This window comes from Stegastes partitus, unplaced genomic scaffold (genome assembly GCF_000690725.1).
Source record: "Stegastes partitus isolate 25-593 unplaced genomic scaffold, Stegastes_partitus-1.0.2 Scaffold979, whole genome shotgun sequence".
Classification (NCBI taxonomy): domain Eukaryota; kingdom Metazoa; phylum Chordata; class Actinopteri; family Pomacentridae; genus Stegastes; species Stegastes partitus.
The window spans coordinates 55,236-74,469 of NW_007578710.1; the positions used below are offsets into that span (position 1 = coordinate 55,236).

Consider the following 19,234-nt stretch of genomic DNA (forward strand, 5'->3'; position numbering starts at 1 on the left):
AGACCATTTATCAAAGCAAGAAGCTAAAAACAGGAATAACTGTCCGATTGTTGACTCTGACTGAATTTAACCACCGATGTCCTCTTCCACCGGAACCAAATTTAAGATTAAAATCATGAAATTACCTGAAAATCATTTCATTCTAAATTCAGAAAAATGGCCAAAAATAAATAAAAACTCTGCGTTCTTCAGTGAAGTGATTGAGGAACGTTTCAGCTGAAGTGCAGGCAGTGTTTGTAGGAGCCGGTTCTGGACTCACAGTGAACACATTAAACATCTACAACAGGTGGAGGCACCACCTGGTCCTGGTCCTCCCTGTGGGCAAAACCAGGTTGACTCCAGTTTATTAGGATTTTTGTTAAATAAATAATCAAATAAATTAAACTGTCCCTGGTTCCTATTTCATGATTTCTGGCATTATAAACGGTTCATACTATACACCAGACATGTCTAAATCCTCCCTATGTCTAGCCGTGGTTGTTCTGTTCCCATAGAGGACTTTATGCTGCAGTGAACAAAGAACCAACAGAGAGCAAAAAAACAAACAAAAGGAGCCAAAAAACAGCCACAACCTGCAGCTTGAAGCTCCCAGAATTCATCTAATTTGTTGTTTGGACACGTGGAGATATTCCTGATGGAAACTCCATCATCATCACAGAATGACTAATGAACCAGTTCATCAAAAAGATATTAAAAAGTGACTCAGGAAGGAAAATAGTCGTTGGCTGCAGCCCGAGAAATGATCTGCGTCAGTCTGATTTAGGATCTGTGCCCAAAGAAACCCTGAAGAGAGCCAAACACACACAGCTATTGGATGGTTTTATGAGAAGAAGTGATGCTAAAAAGAACAAAACAGCTTCTCCAGGTCGATGTGCAGCAGTGAAAACACCTTTAAGGACCTGTGAGGACAGCACGGATCAGGAGTCAGAACTTTTTCTACTCCCCGTCTCAGAAAACAGCAAATAACTTCACGTTCCGTCTAAATGAACGTTCTGGCTTCGCTCTCTGCATGTCTGGATGGCGTGATGTTTGGGCAGCGCTGGGAGGCCGGCCTGGTGGGGTTAGAGCACAAAAGAGGCATGACGGCGCTGTGCCAACCGGGCCTGGGCTCGCTGCAGAGCCGACAGGCCTCTGACGCCACGCCAGGGCCGCTTCCATCGCGCTCTGCTCTTTAAATTCCTGCTTGATGTCCGTCCGCCTGCACCGCTTCGTTATCGCTGCGTCTTGTCGAGCAGCTCTCCGTCCTCCCTCTCTGTTCTCCATCTTGTTCTCGGCAGCCCGTCCTCCTCCTCCTGCTGCTCTCTCTGCTCCTCACGCGAGTTTGCACAACAAAGAGGCAACAAAAAGCCCAAAACAAGGAGAACATGGAGCGAGACGGGAAGATAATCTGAGCCATGAATCAATGCTCTGACCTCACCGTCAGTATTTGCACCACAAACACAACATGTGTGTGTGCCACAACTTCTGACAACAGTTTGACCACAACCTACATGTTTACTGGAAACCACACGTCATTTAAACCTGGAGCAGCTTGCCAACACGCAACAGGCCTAAACTTATTTATTTATATTTATTTTTCTTTCCTACAAAAAAATAAATAAATTGTAATTTTCCAGACATTTTTTTCGAATCTCAAGTTGTGAGAGGAGGAGGAGTAATTACTGCTTAAAACTATTTTTTATTATAGATTGAGTAATTTTTCAGGAACAAAAAAGCCTAAATTAGAGTATTTTCTGGTTTCTTTACTCCTTTATGACAGTAAACGGATTATTTTTGGGGATTCAGGAAGACTGATGGACATTTTCTGACATTTTCTGATTTTTTTATTTTTTTATTTATTTAGATGAAACAACCGACTGATTAATTAAGGAAAATAATCAATAATCATTAGTTGCAGCTTAAACTGGTGTAAAAGTGCAGAAATGAGGTCTGCTGCTCCTTCAGCGTCGTCACGATGTCTGAGGAAATTCTTCGGCTTCAACTCGACCGTCATTTTCTTCAAAATCACGTTTGAGTAAAACGAGTATTTAAATTAAAAAACCTGGAAAATTTGAGGTGACTTTCCTTAAATTGAGACACAAATCAGATGATTTTCTAGTTTAAGCAGCGACTTTTACGTTAACTGCTGACTTAAGTCGGGTGAACTTAATCCAGTTCATTTGAGTCGCTTCTGTTTTCACTGAACGAAGCCTTTTCTTCCTTTTGGTGACCTTAAACAGGAAGGAGCTGACGTCACCAGCCGACACCTGACGACCACCTGGACTGACGCTGAGATAGGAACGATGGTGGAACATCTGATTTCATAACGAGCCTTTAATTGGACCGAATCCTAATATTTACATTAGAAAGAAGCTATTTCAGTTCATATGATGGTACATATTAGATCCAGAATCCTCTCGGTCACGTTTTTCTACCTCCAGAACACACCGAGCTAAGTTCTCCTCCGAGCAGATAGAAGATCCGCTCTGACGGATCAATCCTCCGGCGGTCATGTAATGTATATGCGTCTGGCAGCTGCCCCGGACTCCGACCTTTGAGCATTGTTTCCAGAGGAATCACATGCTGAAAGGTTCCTCACAAGCCCACAACTTATTTCTGGTATCGAGGCAGCCAGCGTGTAAAAATAACGCTTTTTAATGTAGTCAGCTGGAGGGGCGGCGGTAACGTGAGCGACATGGCTGACGTGTTAAACATGTGGGTTACAGGCCAAAGCAAACACACGGTTATTGGGATCAGACTGATCAGGAGCAGCCTGTCAGCACAGCAGCCCTCTGATACAACATGACTGATGGATGTCTGCTGCTAAACATCAGCCGAGGTCTTTAGATCCACCTGAACAGCATCCAGAGGGGTCTGGGCTGATCATCTCAGCAAGCAACCAGACGATTAAATGGGTGATAATGTGCATTATTATTATTATTATTATTATAATTATTATTATTATTATAAATGCTGCTGATGGTGTAATGAGGGGTTTTAAAAGTGAGGACTGTTCTGACTGAGGGGGACGGTCGTGATGCTTCATCCCAGGATTCACTCATTTCTAAAATGCAGATTTTACACGATTGTAAATTTGGATTTTTAAAATTATTTTGTTGACAACATTTCAAACTTATCATTTTTGAAGCAAAAACAATTTAAATTTTCCAGCTTTAGCGACTCTAACAGCAATATGTCCCTGTTTCATTGATCATCTTTGATACTGTAATAAATATTTGTTGGTAAATAATGCTCATAATGAGAAGATGTCATCTTGGGCTCCGGCCAATAGTTTAATAATCGACTGAATGAGACTGAATTTTGATCAACAACTGTTGTAAATAAAAGTTTGTGGTTTTTAAATTGTGAGAAAACACAGCAGCAATTATTAATAACTACAAACTAGAGCTGAAATGATTAATTAAATGATCAGTCACCATACAGCTACACCCTGGGAATTAATTTGGTTTATTCGGTCAGTTTTTAAGCAAAAAGGCCACAATTTGTTCTGGTTTTGCTGATTTTCTGGGTCAAACAAACTTTTTAAAATAGTTTTATGACATTTTTTGGACCAAATAATTTAAAAGAAGCATCATTAGCTCCTACCAGCATGCTTCAATTAAACACAGAACCAATAAAGCAGCTTTTGAGGCCTCAGTAGAACATCCACATGGAGCTTTATGTAAAAAACAACAGAACACCTGATGATGCCGTGTTGTCCGTCACCTCCAACACATCTGACTTTGCTCTCTGTCTCTATCAAAACAAACCCAAAGCTGTGGTTTCAGCGCCACGACGGCGAGCGAGCGAGCGGCGGTACCAGGAGACATTCCAGCGAGTTCGTCCCGTCACATCAGCACGAGTCGTATTAACGAGAGCGACCTGGAACAAGCAGCGGACGGGCGCCAGGCAGCTGTCATGAATCACACAACTTATCACAGCAATTATGACTTCCAGGCAGCGGCGGCGGCGACAAAGTGCTACTGTGCCACACACACACACACACACACACAACACAAACTGGACTCTCGAACACAGACGCTTTTCATGTGCAGCCCGACACACTGGCCGAGGCCCGCTTCCCTAAAATGGCCGATGGGTCGAGGTGGAGGAAGCGCTCGTCTGATGAGGCCTCCTGCCTCCTCTCTCCTGCTTCAGCCCCACTTCTCTGCCCAACACCTGATCTGTGACCACCAGAGCCTCAACGGGCACACAAGGAGGCAAACACAATCTGATTCCTGTCACAGTAAAGAGGATTCTTCTCATCTTTCCAAACTGAGCTGTTTCTCTGTGGCAGGTGTGGATCAAACTGGAACAAGCTGAAACCAGTGAAGCATTATTACGCAACGTCAGGCCACTAAAACAACAACAAGGCAGCATTAGCAGGAAAAATAACCAAGCTGCTTTTAAAATTAAGGGGAAAACGCTCTGCTCATATCTGCCAAAAATGTAAATGAGGTGAAGTTACAGGAAGTGAGACATCTGCTGAAGGACGGCCTGGGCTCTGGTTTAGGGTTTATTCAGGTGAAAACTGCAGAAGAGTCTCCTGCTTGACAAACTGGTTAAAGCACTCAGTGACCAGAGACACCAGCAGCGGCTTCTGGTCAAACTCCAGCTGCTGATTAACCCGCTCTAATCTGGGACGCTCAGATACCTGCAGATGTTCCTGAGCAGCAGCCTGATATCTGCCCTCATGACTGAAGGTGATGAGGTAAAGCCCACATCGACAGCCAGGTGACGGGTCAGCAGGTTGGATTCTGACCCAAAAATACACATTTTATTCCTCTGACTGGCTGGAAACTGCTTGTAGTCGTCATTCCTCTTCATGTTTGATCATTTCTGTCACATACATGCTGCTGAACAGCCACAACCTGATCATTTCATTTTCTGTTCTGCATCATTGAATTTCCCTTCTGGGATAAATAAAGTATTTTTCATTTCATTTCATTTCATCCTCACAGTGGTTCTGCTCATCTGTCCACAAAATAACCCTTCACCAACCACATGAGGTGATATGTTTGGTTTATAGGACCACTTATCAGGGTTTTATTTGCATTTTAATGCCTTTTTTATCCTTAAAATGAGTGAATACAGCTTCAAACTGTTGGATTTTAATATAATTAGTATGAAAATAGTTCATAAATGTCCTAAAACAAGTGAATCTTGATTTTAAAAGTGCCCAAAATTAAAGTTAAATCTGTTTTTTCAGAGCAAACAGAAGCTCCTCTGAACACAGACATGAAGCTCTGGATCAGATCAGAACCTCGGTCCATTAAAAATACGTTAAATCAGCGGCACCGTGAGAGCCGCGGTCCGGTCCAGCTCACACGCAGCGCTGCAGCAACAGGTCCGGCTCAGGAGCCACCGGTGGATTAACGGAACCGCAATAAGCCCGAATAAGAAGAGAAACTCTTACTTCTTCTTCTCCTTGTCCGCCGTCATGTCGCCTCTTCTGCACCGTCGCTGTGATTAAATAATTCCCCAAAAGTCCAACTCTGGAGTCACCGCAGGCTGAAAGTTCGCAGAGAGAAGTGCGCAGGTCTGGACGCGTCCTGTCGGAACCTGTGGACCGGAGCGCTGGAGGTGACCCGTCCGGGCTGGAGGAGGCGGATCGGGGCCGTACGGTCTCAGAACACTGCCGAGGATCGTACAGCCGCTCGGGCCGGAGCTCAACGCAAAGTCCGCTTCTGGAAACTTTTCCCGGTTCGCGTCTCGCTGTGAGAAAGTCCCGGAGCTGCTGCTGTCTGACCCGGAGCTGCAGCTGCCGCCGGGGCTCCCAGCGCCGGACGCCCGATTGGCTGCGGCCGCCGCCGGGAGCCGCCCCCCCGCCGGAGCCGCCCCGCCCACCGCCGGACCGGGGCTCCTACCTGGTGGTACCTGAGCAGGTGAGCAGGCCTCTGACGGGCCTGGACTGCAGTACTCTCGATATTTCAACTTTATTCCTCCTTCCAGAGTGAAGTGTGTGATCTGTTGGAGGTTTTTATTCTGATCACTCTCAGGTTGATTGAACCAGACTCCTGTGGATCCGTTTACTGCTTTTATAATTCCTTGGCTTTGCTCCTTGTTTGTCCTGTAATGTTTACGTCCCTCTTTTTGTCATCTTTTCATCCTTCTTTAAATACTTTCTGTGCTTATCAGAGTTTGCTGTCGTGCATCGTAATCCTCGTGTGTGAAAACCTGGTCGTCATTTAAACTGATTCTGATCCAACAAACCACCTTGAATCAGGACAATTAGCTCGTCCTCTACAATTAAAGGTGTTTTAATTACCGGTTTGGTTCCATTAGGTTACCTCAGCTGTAGTTTAAATGACGCTCAGTATTAGCAGCATGATCACGTCGACACGACTCCTCAAAACAGCTTAAAAAGTTCATCTAAATGTGTGCATCAGACTCTACAGCCACATGGAAGCAGGTGGTGGCAACAAATAGTTTGAATTGTTTTATTGTTTTTACAGATAAAGATTAAAACATTCCAACTTTTTTTGTCTTCTGAGGAGAAGCAGCAGCGTGAAATCGGACTCACAGGTCAGATTACTGAGTTAACGGCTCCACAAAATAATGTTTAGAAGATAAATTCCAAAACCTGCAAACAGAATTATGGGTCAGAACTTTATTTTAAACCCCACAACCACAACATGCTGCTGATGCTTCAGCTTTAATCATCTCATGATGTCAACATTTTATCAGTCAGAGGGACCAAACCACCACTTTGACTTTCAAACTTGGACTTTATTTGGCTGCTGTACTTTCACATCGCTGTATTTGGTGCTTTTACTTCAGCAACACTTCTTCCACTTTTGCAAAGCGTTAATGCAAATGAGATTAAAAATGATGATTAAAATCTGACCCTGTGAGAAGAATGTAGAGGAAACACTTCACATCAATCAGTTCTCAATAAGTCAATGGAAATATATTAATAGATTCCAACATTTCTTGCTTTTTATTTTGACATTCGGTCGGAGCTGAATGAATGTTCTGCAGAGACGTTGTTTGACTTTAAAGACAGAGGAGCTAAAACTCTTCCTTCTGTTTTGCAGTTTGAAGGAAGCAAATCTCGTGTCTTAGATCAGATCAGTTTTTTGAACATGATAATGAAAACAGTGTTGATCGTGATGAAAGTTCAGATTCTGGCAGCAGCATCACGTCGTCCTGTCCTGCTGCAGCTCATCGCTCAGCAGCAAAGCTTTAAAGGCACATTCTGCAGTTTATTCCAAGAAAAAAGACTCAGTAATGAAAATGTGCACTCTGCTGCTAGGAGCCTCGCTTTTAGGAGTTTGTGATCACTGATTTGTGTGCATCACATCCTGAAACGTGGATTGAATTGTTTTTATCAGGAAGGTTTTCCTGTTTGTGGTTGTCGTTGGAGGAACTGCCCATAAAGCAGATTCATAAATCAGCTGCAGGTTTTTGTGTGTCAGCGTTAAAACGTGATTCTGTCAGATGACACAAACAAAACCCAAACTCTAAACCTGCGTCACAGCTTGATTATCTCACCAGAGCCTCGGAGCGTTCAGCTTCTCATCGAGCTTCGTTTCCAGAGCAGGTCTCACCACATTTTTCAGGAACCAGGAGACAGATAACAGCTTCTGGCATTTAACGCCGACTTCTCAAATATTTGTGATCAACAAACACGAGTGCTGCTATTTCTCCACCCTGGAAGGCAACGTGGGGATTTAATAGAGTATGAAACGGTGCATTAAAGAGGATTCTGGAGGAAGTTTGTGCATTTTTTAAACTGATTTATAAGACATGCAGGAAATCTGTTCAACAGAGCAAACGAACTGCAGTTTCTCTTTGACATCATGATATTTAATTCATTTCAAAAAATTAAAATACACCTTCACATCCTTTTAAAGTACAGTACATTTGGCACGTAGCGCAAAAGAAATAAACAAAAAAAACATGAACACACATGAAGGGGAGGGAAGGATTCATCAGTGAACTAAACCACAGGTCAGGGGACAGAAACGTACAGACGAAGCTTCACAAGTACAGGGACCGCAAAATAAACCAGAACACACACGGATACATACGGTAAGATTCTGCATATGACCAGAGGAAGATGGATGTTTGACACTTGAAGCATCATAATACTGTTTCCACTGTCTGAACTGGCCGTCGTGCCACCGTGTGCTGAGTTTATCTCCACCTCCGTCCAGCTCGGCTGTGTGGAGGAGCTTCCTGCACCAGCCATGTTTTTGTTGGAAGCAGCGTTTGGCCTTTAGCGCGGAGGACAGAGCGTCCCTGTTGGGTCGCAGTGGGACAAACGGTTTGACATTTTTAATATTAAAAACTGAACTAAGACGCAACAGGAGACACATTAAGAGAATAAACAAGCCTTAAATCTGCACTGGTGAGTGTGCATCTGGTGCATGTTCTGCTGTCGCTGCTGCTGCTACAACATGTGTTCTGCTTCTACTGCTACATGCACAGCACAGCGCTGCCTGGTTCTGTTGACGCAGAGGACAAATCAAACACAGCCTCATCAATTACATTCATATGCAACTATTTAGCTCCGGCCGGAGCTCAGTTTGCTGTAGAGTGATTTATCATTCAGGAAGACGCTTCACGGTTTGTTCCTAGAATTTCTGCTCGTTTCAGGTTCGGCAGGTAAAACCGCTGAAGAACGTCGTCGTCATGGTCGATTAAGACACGTGATGATGCTCCGATCAGGCTCCATTTGAACATCAACAAACCTCCACATGCTCTGGATCAGACGTAGACACTGTGCTGGTTTGTGGTATCTGGGTTTCTCTCTCGTCTGTTTGAGAATATGTCATTTCAGTGATTAGCAAGTTCATAGTAATAAAGACAAATAATGAAAAGTGTGTAATTTGGTGTGAATTAAAGTGAGCAAAAGAATGTATTCCTGTTTAGTTTGTGGTAATTCAGTGAAGACTGAGTGACTGAACACAGATCGACTGATTACAGACGCAACATTCAGCATTTTTTCAATTATTCTTGATTTTCACTGGAAAAAATTGATTCCTAATAAATAATAAATACATTTCAAAATGTGCTGCTTTGGCTCCGATGCTGCTAACGCTCACCACAAATAACAATCCATCTACACTAAAGCTTTCTTTAAAACATGCAAAACTTAGACATCAGACTTAAAGGTAAACTATTTGAACCAAGGTTTTTATTTTACTGGTAATATATATCTGTTATTGAGATCCTTGGTTCCTGCTGTGATTAGTACCATGTAATACTTCAGCAGGTTTAGAATATAATATTTGACCATATTGGGATGTTGTCTGACAGATTTGTGTCCAAATGACTCGTAACACCAGTGGCGAGGTCCAGAATTTTCTAAATATTCAAAAAAAACAAAACAAAAAAAAAGGTCTCTGTTGCATTTTGGAATATCTGATTGTGTTTGGGGGTAAAAAAAAACATGACACTATAATAAGAATAAAGATGTCTAAATGGAAACCCAACAGTGGTTCTGCTGCAGGGGTTCCTCAAGAACTAAGACAGCGAGAAACCTCAAAAGGCTCCCTCAGGTTCTTCTTCTTCCAAGAGTACGACCAGCGTTAAACCTGCCACAAACTGCTCACCAGTGCCTGATAGTTGCATATGAATGTGATGGAGGCTGGAAACTGTTCTGAGCCCTACAATGAAACTTAGAACGGTTAATTCATGAACGTGTGTCTGTGTGTGAGGTTACTGAGAAGAAAAACAGAACAAAAAAAGATCTAAATGACTAAAAGAAAAGAAAAAATAAACTCTTTATTTCAGAGTATTGCACGTGGAGTTTTCTAGAAGGTGTCTGGAACCTTTTCAGTTCAATATAAAGTCATGAAGCTGACCTGCCGCCTCAGAAGTTCCCCTCTGAGGCCAGTTTGCTCATCCAAAGCTTATTGGACCTCCATGTTCAGGCTGCACAGGAGGAGGAAGAAGACCGGCTCTGAAATCTGCCACATCTAAAGATCTCCGACGTTTTCAGCGAGATCCAGTAAAAACAAACTCAACGACGATGTTTTAAATAAAAAACTAAACCACGATGACGACGTGCACACACACGCTGCAGAGCAAATACATTCGCTTCAACACATTCAGTCACGCTCTCCTCCGTGCACGACTCTCCCGTCGGGGTTCGCTTCGCCAACTGGTCGCACACAAGGCATCTGGAGGACAAAGTGGTCGCTGACTCAGGTTTTGCTCCGCGAGGTGCGACGAGTTTCAGTAACGAGCACTTGGATTCAAAGGACATGTTTAAAGGGCTCATCTGACATTTTAGATTTCAGCTCAGTATTTGGCTTCATTGGACAAGTCATCAAGTATCGTGTTGTACGAAAAAATAGCTAAAAAAACACAACTCCCAGTGGTGAGCTACGCTAGGTCTGTTAGCAAGCAGCTAATGGTACCATTTGGTTCTCGATGAAGAATGTCTGAAGGAGGGAGATGCACAGCGTTCTGACAAACAGAGCCGCTGAGATAAAGCGAAACCAAAACTCAAAATGCCAAAGTGTCGCTTTCGTGGTGCCTCTTCTTAAGTCGACATTTAATTTGCCAGTTTGACTCTTGAGTTTAAAACAAAGCACCGACAAAGACTAGAACTCTAACATCATCATGACTTCATCGAAAAAAATGTCTTTGATTTCTTACTTTGTCTTTAAATACAATCTACTTTTTTTGTTTTTAACCGTTCACATACACGTTTAGGGAGGAAAAAACATTCGTTAAACACAGAGACAGACACAGGATACAGCACAGTGTGTGAAGAAATGACTGTCTAGGCTACGCCACGACACATGCATGCACGCCTGTACACACATCACATCCCGTCTCTCGCACAAACACACCAACAGCCTCTAGCTGCGTGTTTACTTCTGGTTTTGTCCGTTAGACGAGCGTCCGACCTGCTCGCACATGCTGCTCGATGGAATATGCACAGATGGACGAACGACGACGACAACGAGAGCACAGGAAGCGTGATGAGGAACACAAATGGTCTAGTATAGTTCCTGGAGCGGTCACAGTTCAGGAGGTTTCTTTTAAACACCGTGTCTCTGGAGGTTTTGTAAGTTTGCGGCGGGCTTCGCGTCTACGTGAGCGTGTCTAGGCCGCCGTCTCGTCCCCGAAGTAGGAGAATCCTTTGAACTCGTCTTGGTTGATCTGCTTGACGATGCTGTCCTCCACCGGCGTCAGAACGGGCTCCTCGCGGGTGAAGTCCTGGTCAAAGTTATTCACGTCCCTTTTGGTTTTCTGGAAGAGCGAGAAGATGAGGTCACTGCAGCAGCGTCAGCAGGCTTCAACCAGTACGATCAATGTTTAGTCGTTTTTACAGAATACAGTACAAATACACTGAGTGCTTCTCTTTACCTTTAATAATGTCGTATTAATGCTCATATTTTAGGCTCATTCCAAACAAACAGAATCCACTTTAAACTCACGATGCGAGGTTTGAACGGCGGCCGGATCTTCCTCTGCTCCAGCAGCGTCCAGTCGATCTCTCTGAAGAACGGGTGCAGCTTGATGGCCTCCTCCAGACCCTGAGCCACCACGCAGCCCAGACGCTTGTTCGGACTCTTAGTCATGAACTGAACAAAAAAAGGACAGAGATTCTCCAATTATGCACAACATTTGACAGTAATGGCTTCATGAAAGGAACAGAAACAGGCCTGCGGTGACGTAAATGTCAGTTTGCTGATTGTAATCTAGCGAGCGGTTAACGAGAATCATACATGCTGTTCAGCTGAAGGTGAATTGTTAATGTTCTTACAGGTGAAGAGGACATCAGGCTCTCCTGTTCATTTATTTCACCTGAAAACAGCTCAAACACATAATAACCACCAACCAGGTCCAAAATACATCCGACGATGAGCGTCAAAGGCTTTGAAGAGGGAACATTAAAAATCAAGCCAGAAATCGTCCACGTTCCAGTCCAGACGATCATAAGACAGTTTAAAGCAGCTGTGTGTGCTTCAAGGTGCGATTCTGATGAAATATTCAATTTTTTTTAGCTTAGATTTGTTTTCTGATGGACGCACATGATGAGCAGTTCAAGGATCGTTGGAATGTTCAAAGTCGGACGAAACTTTCAGTTTTAAAGGTAAGCAGCTCAGATAAATGGTCTTTATGACAACATGGCTTTCAAACCCAGCAGCCGGTTCAACAGTTCACAGCCTTTCAAGAATATTGCAACGAACAGGGTTGATTTTTAAATCTGCATCTGCTGTGAGGGCTCTTCACACATGTTTTCAACACGTTTGTTGCATCCTTGAGAACTTTCTCAGTGAGTTCTGGTTCTCTGACTGACTCCACGATGCTGAGATGCACATTGTTTTAGTTCTTTTATGCCACTAAAGTAAGTTCTTTGTGACTCTGGTGACATGTTTGACATTGTTTTCTTGCTGCAGAATGAATTTGGCAGCGACTGAAGGTTTCTCTGGTGGTGATGCATGATGGGTAAACGGTGTCTAACACTTTGGCTTTGGTAGTCTAGAAACTATCCATCCATCCATCATCTCTACACCTTCACCCTCACTAGGGTCATGGGGGGCTGGAGTCTATCCCAGCTGACTCAGGGTGAAGGCAGGTTCACCTGGACAGGTAACCAGTCTATCACAGGGCTACACTTAGAGACAGACAACCAAGCACACTCACATTCACACCTACGGACAATTTACAATCACCAATTAACCTCAGCATGTTTCTGGACTGTGGGAGGAAGCCGGAGAACCCGGAGAGAACCCACGCTGCACGGGGAGAACATGGAGACTCCACGCAGGAAGATCCCGGGTGACGTGACCGGGTGTTTTTTGGTTAGAAGTCTCCCACCTGGTCACAAATCTGAGGTCCTGACAAAGCTTCAGGACGGTGTCTAGTTTGGACGGACTTCTTTCTTTCTTTCTGCTCCAATGGATTCATTTTCTGCACGTAGCTATGCTAACGAGCTCATGTTCATTATGGTAAGAATACAGGGCTGATCTGAAATGTGAGCAGCTTGCTAACTCCAGACTGTCTAGCAGCGACATTACACTAATGTTGGTCGACTTTCTGACCCATGAACTTGGATCAGACCCATCTTCGACCTCAGTTCTTTCTTTTTCATCTCATCTGCACACCTGGAACGTTTCATGACGGTATCTTGTCCAGATAGCTGCAGCAGCTTCATCATCACAGCTGCTGGTAAACATGCCAAAGAACAGAAATCCAAAGTTCATCGTGTTTTTATGATGTGTGTAGACTTCATATGAAACATTAGTTCTGGGTCCCACAAAGTTCTTCATAGATGCTCGTTATTATTGGACAGACTAGATGCTGAAGTCTTTCTTCAGGATTTTCTCATGTACTTGAACTCTAGCGGAGCAGCGAACAAGCTGCTGAGCCGAGAGGGTTCATCATGTGACTCGAGGTCCTCCAGCTGGACGACGCGACCAATCAGAGCCCAGAGTGCCGGTCAAGCGACTGGTCAGAGTCCAAGACATTGTCCAACATAAACACACACACTTTCCCACAAGGCTTTGCAGTCCAAACTGTACCAACAGCCAAGGTAAACGCAGGGCTTGTGATGGAAAAACTGGACGGACAAATACACAAACGGACCAGTGGCATCACACACACACACACACACACACACACACAATGAAACGCACACTGAAAAACACACAGAGACAAAAGTAATAGAGAGGGAATTATCCAATGTTCTTCCAGCGCAGGAACAGGAAACACGGATCAACACACGGCACTAAAATAAGGCTGCATCCTCACTTACATGTGACCAGAGACGACAGCAGAGACACAAACAGGTTGAATCTGTAATAGCTCATTAGTCCAACAGTTCCTCAAAATGTGTGACTGTCAGCACTCAGAACACACAGAACACACAGAACACACGGCAACAGCAAAGAACCGATGGAAACACAACCAGGAAGACGACATGTGGTCTGAGCAGAGTCTGGCTCTGGACGATTGCGCCCAAAAACGTCTCATAGATCTGACATTTTAGCAGAAAAGCCTCAGGAACAGCAGATATAATATAAAAAGTGGATGCGTTCTGACCCACTGAGCCCCAAAACCGGCCCGCAGGTTTGAAATGCATGTTGTTTTTAGAGAATCAGCAAAATAACACAACTGATCAGAAACTGTACAAACAGACTGATCACTGTGCTGTCGAGTCAGAAAACATTTCCTGTTTCATTAAAATCACTTCATTCTACACGTCTCTGTTGATTGTTTAACAAGATTCTGGAAAGAAAACAAAAAATCCTGCAAAACCACGAAACTCCAGCGCTGATCGGCTGAACTGCAGGCAGCGTTTACACCAAGTGGAGACGGACAGGAAACGCATTCAACAGGTGAGCAGGAGAACAGTTGTAAGATGTAAAGCCACCGGTTTCTTCAGTGTCGGTATCAGCTGTACGCAGTTGTTTATTTATTTTTTTTCTTTTAAATTTTGTGAATATAGATAATATTCAATTGTTTTTTATGCTTCAAGGCAACATAATTGACATTTCTGAGTTCTCTCTGCTTCTAGTCGTGGTTGTTCTGTTTCCACAGAGCTGCAGGACTTTATGTTGCAGTGAATCATGAGTCCACACAGGAGAAAGGAAATAAACTGCAGCGTGTAGAGCAAGTAAATCCTCACAACATGTAGACATTGTGGACTTTTCCAACTGCCCTCAAACGCATCGACTCAGACGCATTCATATCAGGAGGTTTGTAATGAAGCTGCCTTCAAAGCCTCATCAGCAGCAGCATCATTTCTGCACTGACACACTCAAAGTCGAAGCACGAACAGCACTGACCGCTCTCAGGATGGACACGGCCTCCTTGCTCAGCCACACCGGGTAGAGGACGTCGTCGTGGAGGATGGACTCAAACAGGTCGTCCTCGTTGTCGGCTTCGAACGGCGGCTGTCCCGCCATCATCTCGTACATAAGCACGCCCAGCGCCCACCAGTCCACCGACGGGCCGTAATCCAGCTCCTGGAGGATCTGAACACACACAGAGACACAGAAACTATCTGTATGAAAGAATAAGAAAACATCTAAAACGTTTCACCGCGTTTTAAATCCATAAAAAGGGTTCATTATCTGATCCTTCATTTCAGAGAGTTACAGTGTCCAACTGTGGTGAATGAAAAGTACAAAATAGTTCTTTTAAACAACATTAGACAAAAACACAATAATCAGAAAATCACCAGAACATCCAGAGGTCATAAAGACGCCCCAATCTTTACAGCTCTTAAATAGAACATCATCTGCAAACAGTCGAACTCTTGTGTCTTTATTCTGTTCCTCGATTATGCACATTGAGACGGCAGCCAATTAAATGAGGTCTTTGCTTCATATGTTCAGATTTCTGATCACACGTCTGAGTTACTTGTTAAACACAAAAGGATGCAAAGGTCGACAGTTCCTCTAAAGGTGAGACGCAGCTCCAGTCGAGCAGGTTTTGACGATCTGATGTGGTTTCCCTGTTTATTATTGTCTAACTTTGGTGATCTGTGAGGAGGCAGTGGGCCAGCACAGTGGCAGGAAGTGGGGCAAAACAACCGTCCAATCAGAGTCGAGCATGTAAACTAACACACCAACAAGCTTCGTACAGGTAAGAGGCCGTCTCATCGGACATGTTCGAGTGTTTTTGGGGGCTACCTCAGGCGCGATGTAGTCTGGCGTCCCACAGAAGGTGGTGGTGGTGACGCCGTTCAGGATTCCCTCCTTGCACATCCCGAAGTCGGCCAGCTTACAGTGGCCCTCAGCATCCAGCAAGATGTTGTCCAGCTTCAAGTCTCTGCAGAGAAGGAACGCTGGCAGATAAATAACAGTGCAAACGTGGGAAATGCTCGTAAACATGGTGTGCAGATGGAGGAAATTTCACACAAATACAGACAACAACAAAAAACGCTTTATGTGTTCATGCAGACGGTTTGTGTTTACAGCTCCTGTGCACTGGCATGATGGACACTTCTCATGAAAGACCACATACAAAGCTGGAATTTGCAATAATAATTCAAGCCCCTCAGGGCTTTTAGTCACTGAAAATGATGAGGACTATGGAGGAGGAGGTGCAACGGACCTGGCGAAGGAGAGAAAGTTGAGGGTTGAACTGCAGGGAGAGCAGAGAGCGAAAGAGAAGCGGGAGAGATAAGAGCGGCGGCGTTGAGAGATGACAGGGTCGCTCATGAATGCAGCCGTTCTGGGCTTGATGGTTGATCGCTACAAAAATGTCAACATCTCCTCGACGCAGCCTTTCAGCCGGAGGTGTTTTCAAAAGCACAGCCGCCCCGACAGGCCAGGAAGGAGACGGAGCGTGCCTGGAGCTTATGCAACTGTTCTGTTTTCATAAGGCCCAAAAATAAAAATACAAAAAATTTTTAAAAAGCAGTTTCACAATCGTGTTTGAGAGCTGCTGTGATTCGCTGTTGAAGGGTTCGTTCTTTTCTGTCCCATCATGTCCTGCTCTGATGTGGCCTGTCTTATTGATTAGCCTGTAGAGCTGAGACACGGTGAGTCCTGCTCTCAGCGGCTGGTTTGGTTCGCAGCTTCCTATTAGATGTTTGTTTTAAAAAATCAAGAAATGCATAAATAATATATTTACCTCAAACATATATTCATGATTATAAAATCAGTGGTTTCTTGATTGATGTCTCTATGGATCCTTTAAAGTTTTTAAGTTGTTCTTCACATGCACGTCTGTCCAGACTTATGTAATCGATTACTTTAAGTTCATTTAGTGACAGAAAACAGTCCGATTCATCGTCTGTGTTCACGTGTTTGGGCAGTAAAGAGGATTACTTTATTTTCTATTGCATAGAGCCACTTTGATCAAATCTTAAACATATTTTTAACTCAAAGCAGCATTTGTAGTTCTCTATAGAGCACTATGCCAGCACTATGCAGGACATGTGGTTCTGTAATAACTCCTGTTGTCTCTACATGATGCGGATTTTGTCTCGTCGGAGCAGGAAAGTGATTTCATTCTGCTCTATACCTTTTCTGCAGAGCGTAAGGTTGACTTGACTTGATCCTGATAAGAGGCAAACTGAACATATAACAGCAGACGAGAATCCACAGGTTCTGAAATGCTTCTTCAGCCCGACAGCACAGGAGCTCAACACACAATCACCACGGCTTCAAGAGTCCCAACAGCCTCCAAGATCAGAGTCACCGACTCGATGTGACATTAAGTCTGAAAAATGTGATAACGTGGAGTCATGGTGCTGATCAATGGTCAGAAAAGTGTTTTCTGCAGGACATGATGAGTGACCTTAGACCTTAGACCACCAGGTTCTTGTCAGTTTGTCTTTGAGGTCGAGTGAATGTTTGTGACAAATTAAAATAAAAGATAAAATCTCTAAAAGCGTCCTGAGACATTCAGAAGAACCGACTGATCTGTTTGAAAGTGTGTAAACTGCCAACATGACACCATTTACTGGATCCAGAAACTGTAAAAGTAAAGACAAAAGGACTCCATTAAACAACCTGAAAGCCTGCTGGAGCAAAACACAAAAACATCTTGTTATGATGAAAGTAAATCCACTCAACACTCTGGCTGCAGCCGAAACATTCCCGTTACAATAAAAGCACGTCTATTTGATTCCTGTTGGCACACATTTACAACTCTTTGACTTTTTCATTTGCTCTGCGATCCAGCGTTTGCCTGAAGTCGAACAGTTCATGGCAGGTGTCTGGATCTCGTGCAAAGCCGAGCCATGAGCGCTATGCTAATGCGCCTCAGGTCTCCAGGAAAAATAACATGACATATCAGATGCAGTGGGGCTTGACAGCTGGCTTGGAGCCAGGCTGTTTTTCTGAACAGTTCAACTCAGGTTCACACAAAAAAAATAATGAACATCGTCAGCGATCCTTGGTTCTAGTGCTGGAGAACGGCTGAAACCTTCAGGCTGGAATAAGGACACGAGCAGCTGATGATTAATGAACTTCAGTGTTTTAATGTTCCGTCCTTGATTAAAATTCATCATGTTCTTTATTCCAACAGATGCATTCTTTTTAGTTTTTGTTCATGTTGGCTGTTCACTGGTGAATGTTTGCTTTCATTTTTCCACATGAAACCTAAAACTCTTCCCCAGTTCTAGCAGCTTCAGACTGTGCACGCTGACATTGGAAAGAGCAGCGTTTGTTTTGTACCTTCCAAGACAAAAAATAAAACCGGCGACCCCCCGGCTGCCCTTTTGCATATCTCACCTCCAGGCCACTCCCGGCGCATTAGGTCTCCGTCCGCCGGCAGCAGGACGGAGGAGGCGGCACATGAATTTATTGCATTCGTGATTGAATTGAAACGGCTGCTGACGCTAATCTGTGTATTGCACATCACCTCGCTGCAGCTAAACTCAATATTAAGTGGCTGCAGGTGTTGGGCGGCACTAATGGAATGATATTTATTTATGTGGAGACGTCGTGCAGGACAAAAAGTGGGTGTAATCCATGATGCAAAGCAGGAAATGGAGAAAATGTTCATTCATTAATTCAGCTGTATGTTCATGGACTTTTGGTGCTGCTTTGACTCTCACTGCTGCTGTTCTCACCTGAGCTTTCATCTCTGTGCTGTTTATTGGTAGGATTACTTTTTCTACTGTCCTGGATGTTGAAATGAACACACAGCGTGCTTCAACTGGATTTAAAAACATTTCCAGGCTCGCGACCAACTCGTCTGTTTACCTCATGAACGGGCTTGAAAAACTTACATCACTTGTCAGAGTTTCAGAAAACCCAACAGAACCTAGAACCTTAAATATTGTGACATGTTGTCAAAAATACATCATTCTACATCTTATTGTTAAAAAATGCCAAAAAAACAAAATGAAAACTTAAGTCATAAAGATTTAAAGCTGAGATAGCTCAGTGTAAGAGCTTGTTACAGTAAACTTGTATTCATCATATTCATTTTGTTTTTAGAGCATTAAAGTTCTTCTCTGGCTCAGTGCGAACAGGGAAAAAGGAAACTAGAGAACCTATGAAATGCAGCATAAAGGTCACGACATCGTCACATCTGGACATGAACTTCCTGTTTAGGAGTCAGGTGACGTCCTGAGACGCTCCACAGAGTTTCACTGGAGAACGCAGACTTTTAAAAATAAAGAAATTTTACTGGGCAGAAGATCCTCAGACGGGAATTTGTGCGACGAACGGTTTGATGTTTGTGTTCCTGCGGTCGCCTCGGCGTGTTGTTTTAGAGGAGCTTCAATATCAGCTCGGCTCAGTCTGTCAATAAACAGCAGCTCTGCTTGGAACACACACACACACACACACACACACACACACACACACACACACACACACAC

The 19,234-nt window shown here is 43.9% G+C and overlaps 2 protein-coding genes across 2 annotated transcripts in view; both read right to left on the reverse strand.

Moving 5' to 3' along the window:
• The window catches only part of LOC103366785 (endothelial PAS domain-containing protein 1), a 56,424-nt gene extending 50,702 nt beyond the window's left edge, over positions 1-5,722 (reverse strand). Inside the window, exon 1 of the mRNA XM_008294608.1 lies at positions 5,396-5,722. Within this exon, the coding sequence (XP_008292830.1) occupies positions 5,396-5,421 (26 nt within the window). The 5' untranslated portion in view covers positions 5,422-5,722. The remainder of the gene's footprint in view (positions 1-5,395) is intronic.
• A 2,044-nt stretch (positions 5,723-7,766) lies between these two features.
• The window catches only part of LOC103366787 (protein kinase C epsilon type), a 41,885-nt gene continuing 30,417 nt past the window's right edge, over positions 7,767-19,234 (reverse strand). Inside the window, exons 9-12 of the mRNA XM_008294609.1 lie at positions 15,585-15,723; positions 14,736-14,924; positions 11,379-11,525; positions 7,767-11,190 (exon numbers count right to left, since the gene is read on the reverse strand). Of these exons, the coding sequence (XP_008292831.1) occupies positions 11,044-11,190; positions 11,379-11,525; positions 14,736-14,924; positions 15,585-15,723 (622 nt within the window). The 3' untranslated portion in view covers positions 7,767-11,043. The remainder of the gene's footprint in view (positions 11,191-11,378; positions 11,526-14,735; positions 14,925-15,584; positions 15,724-19,234) is intronic.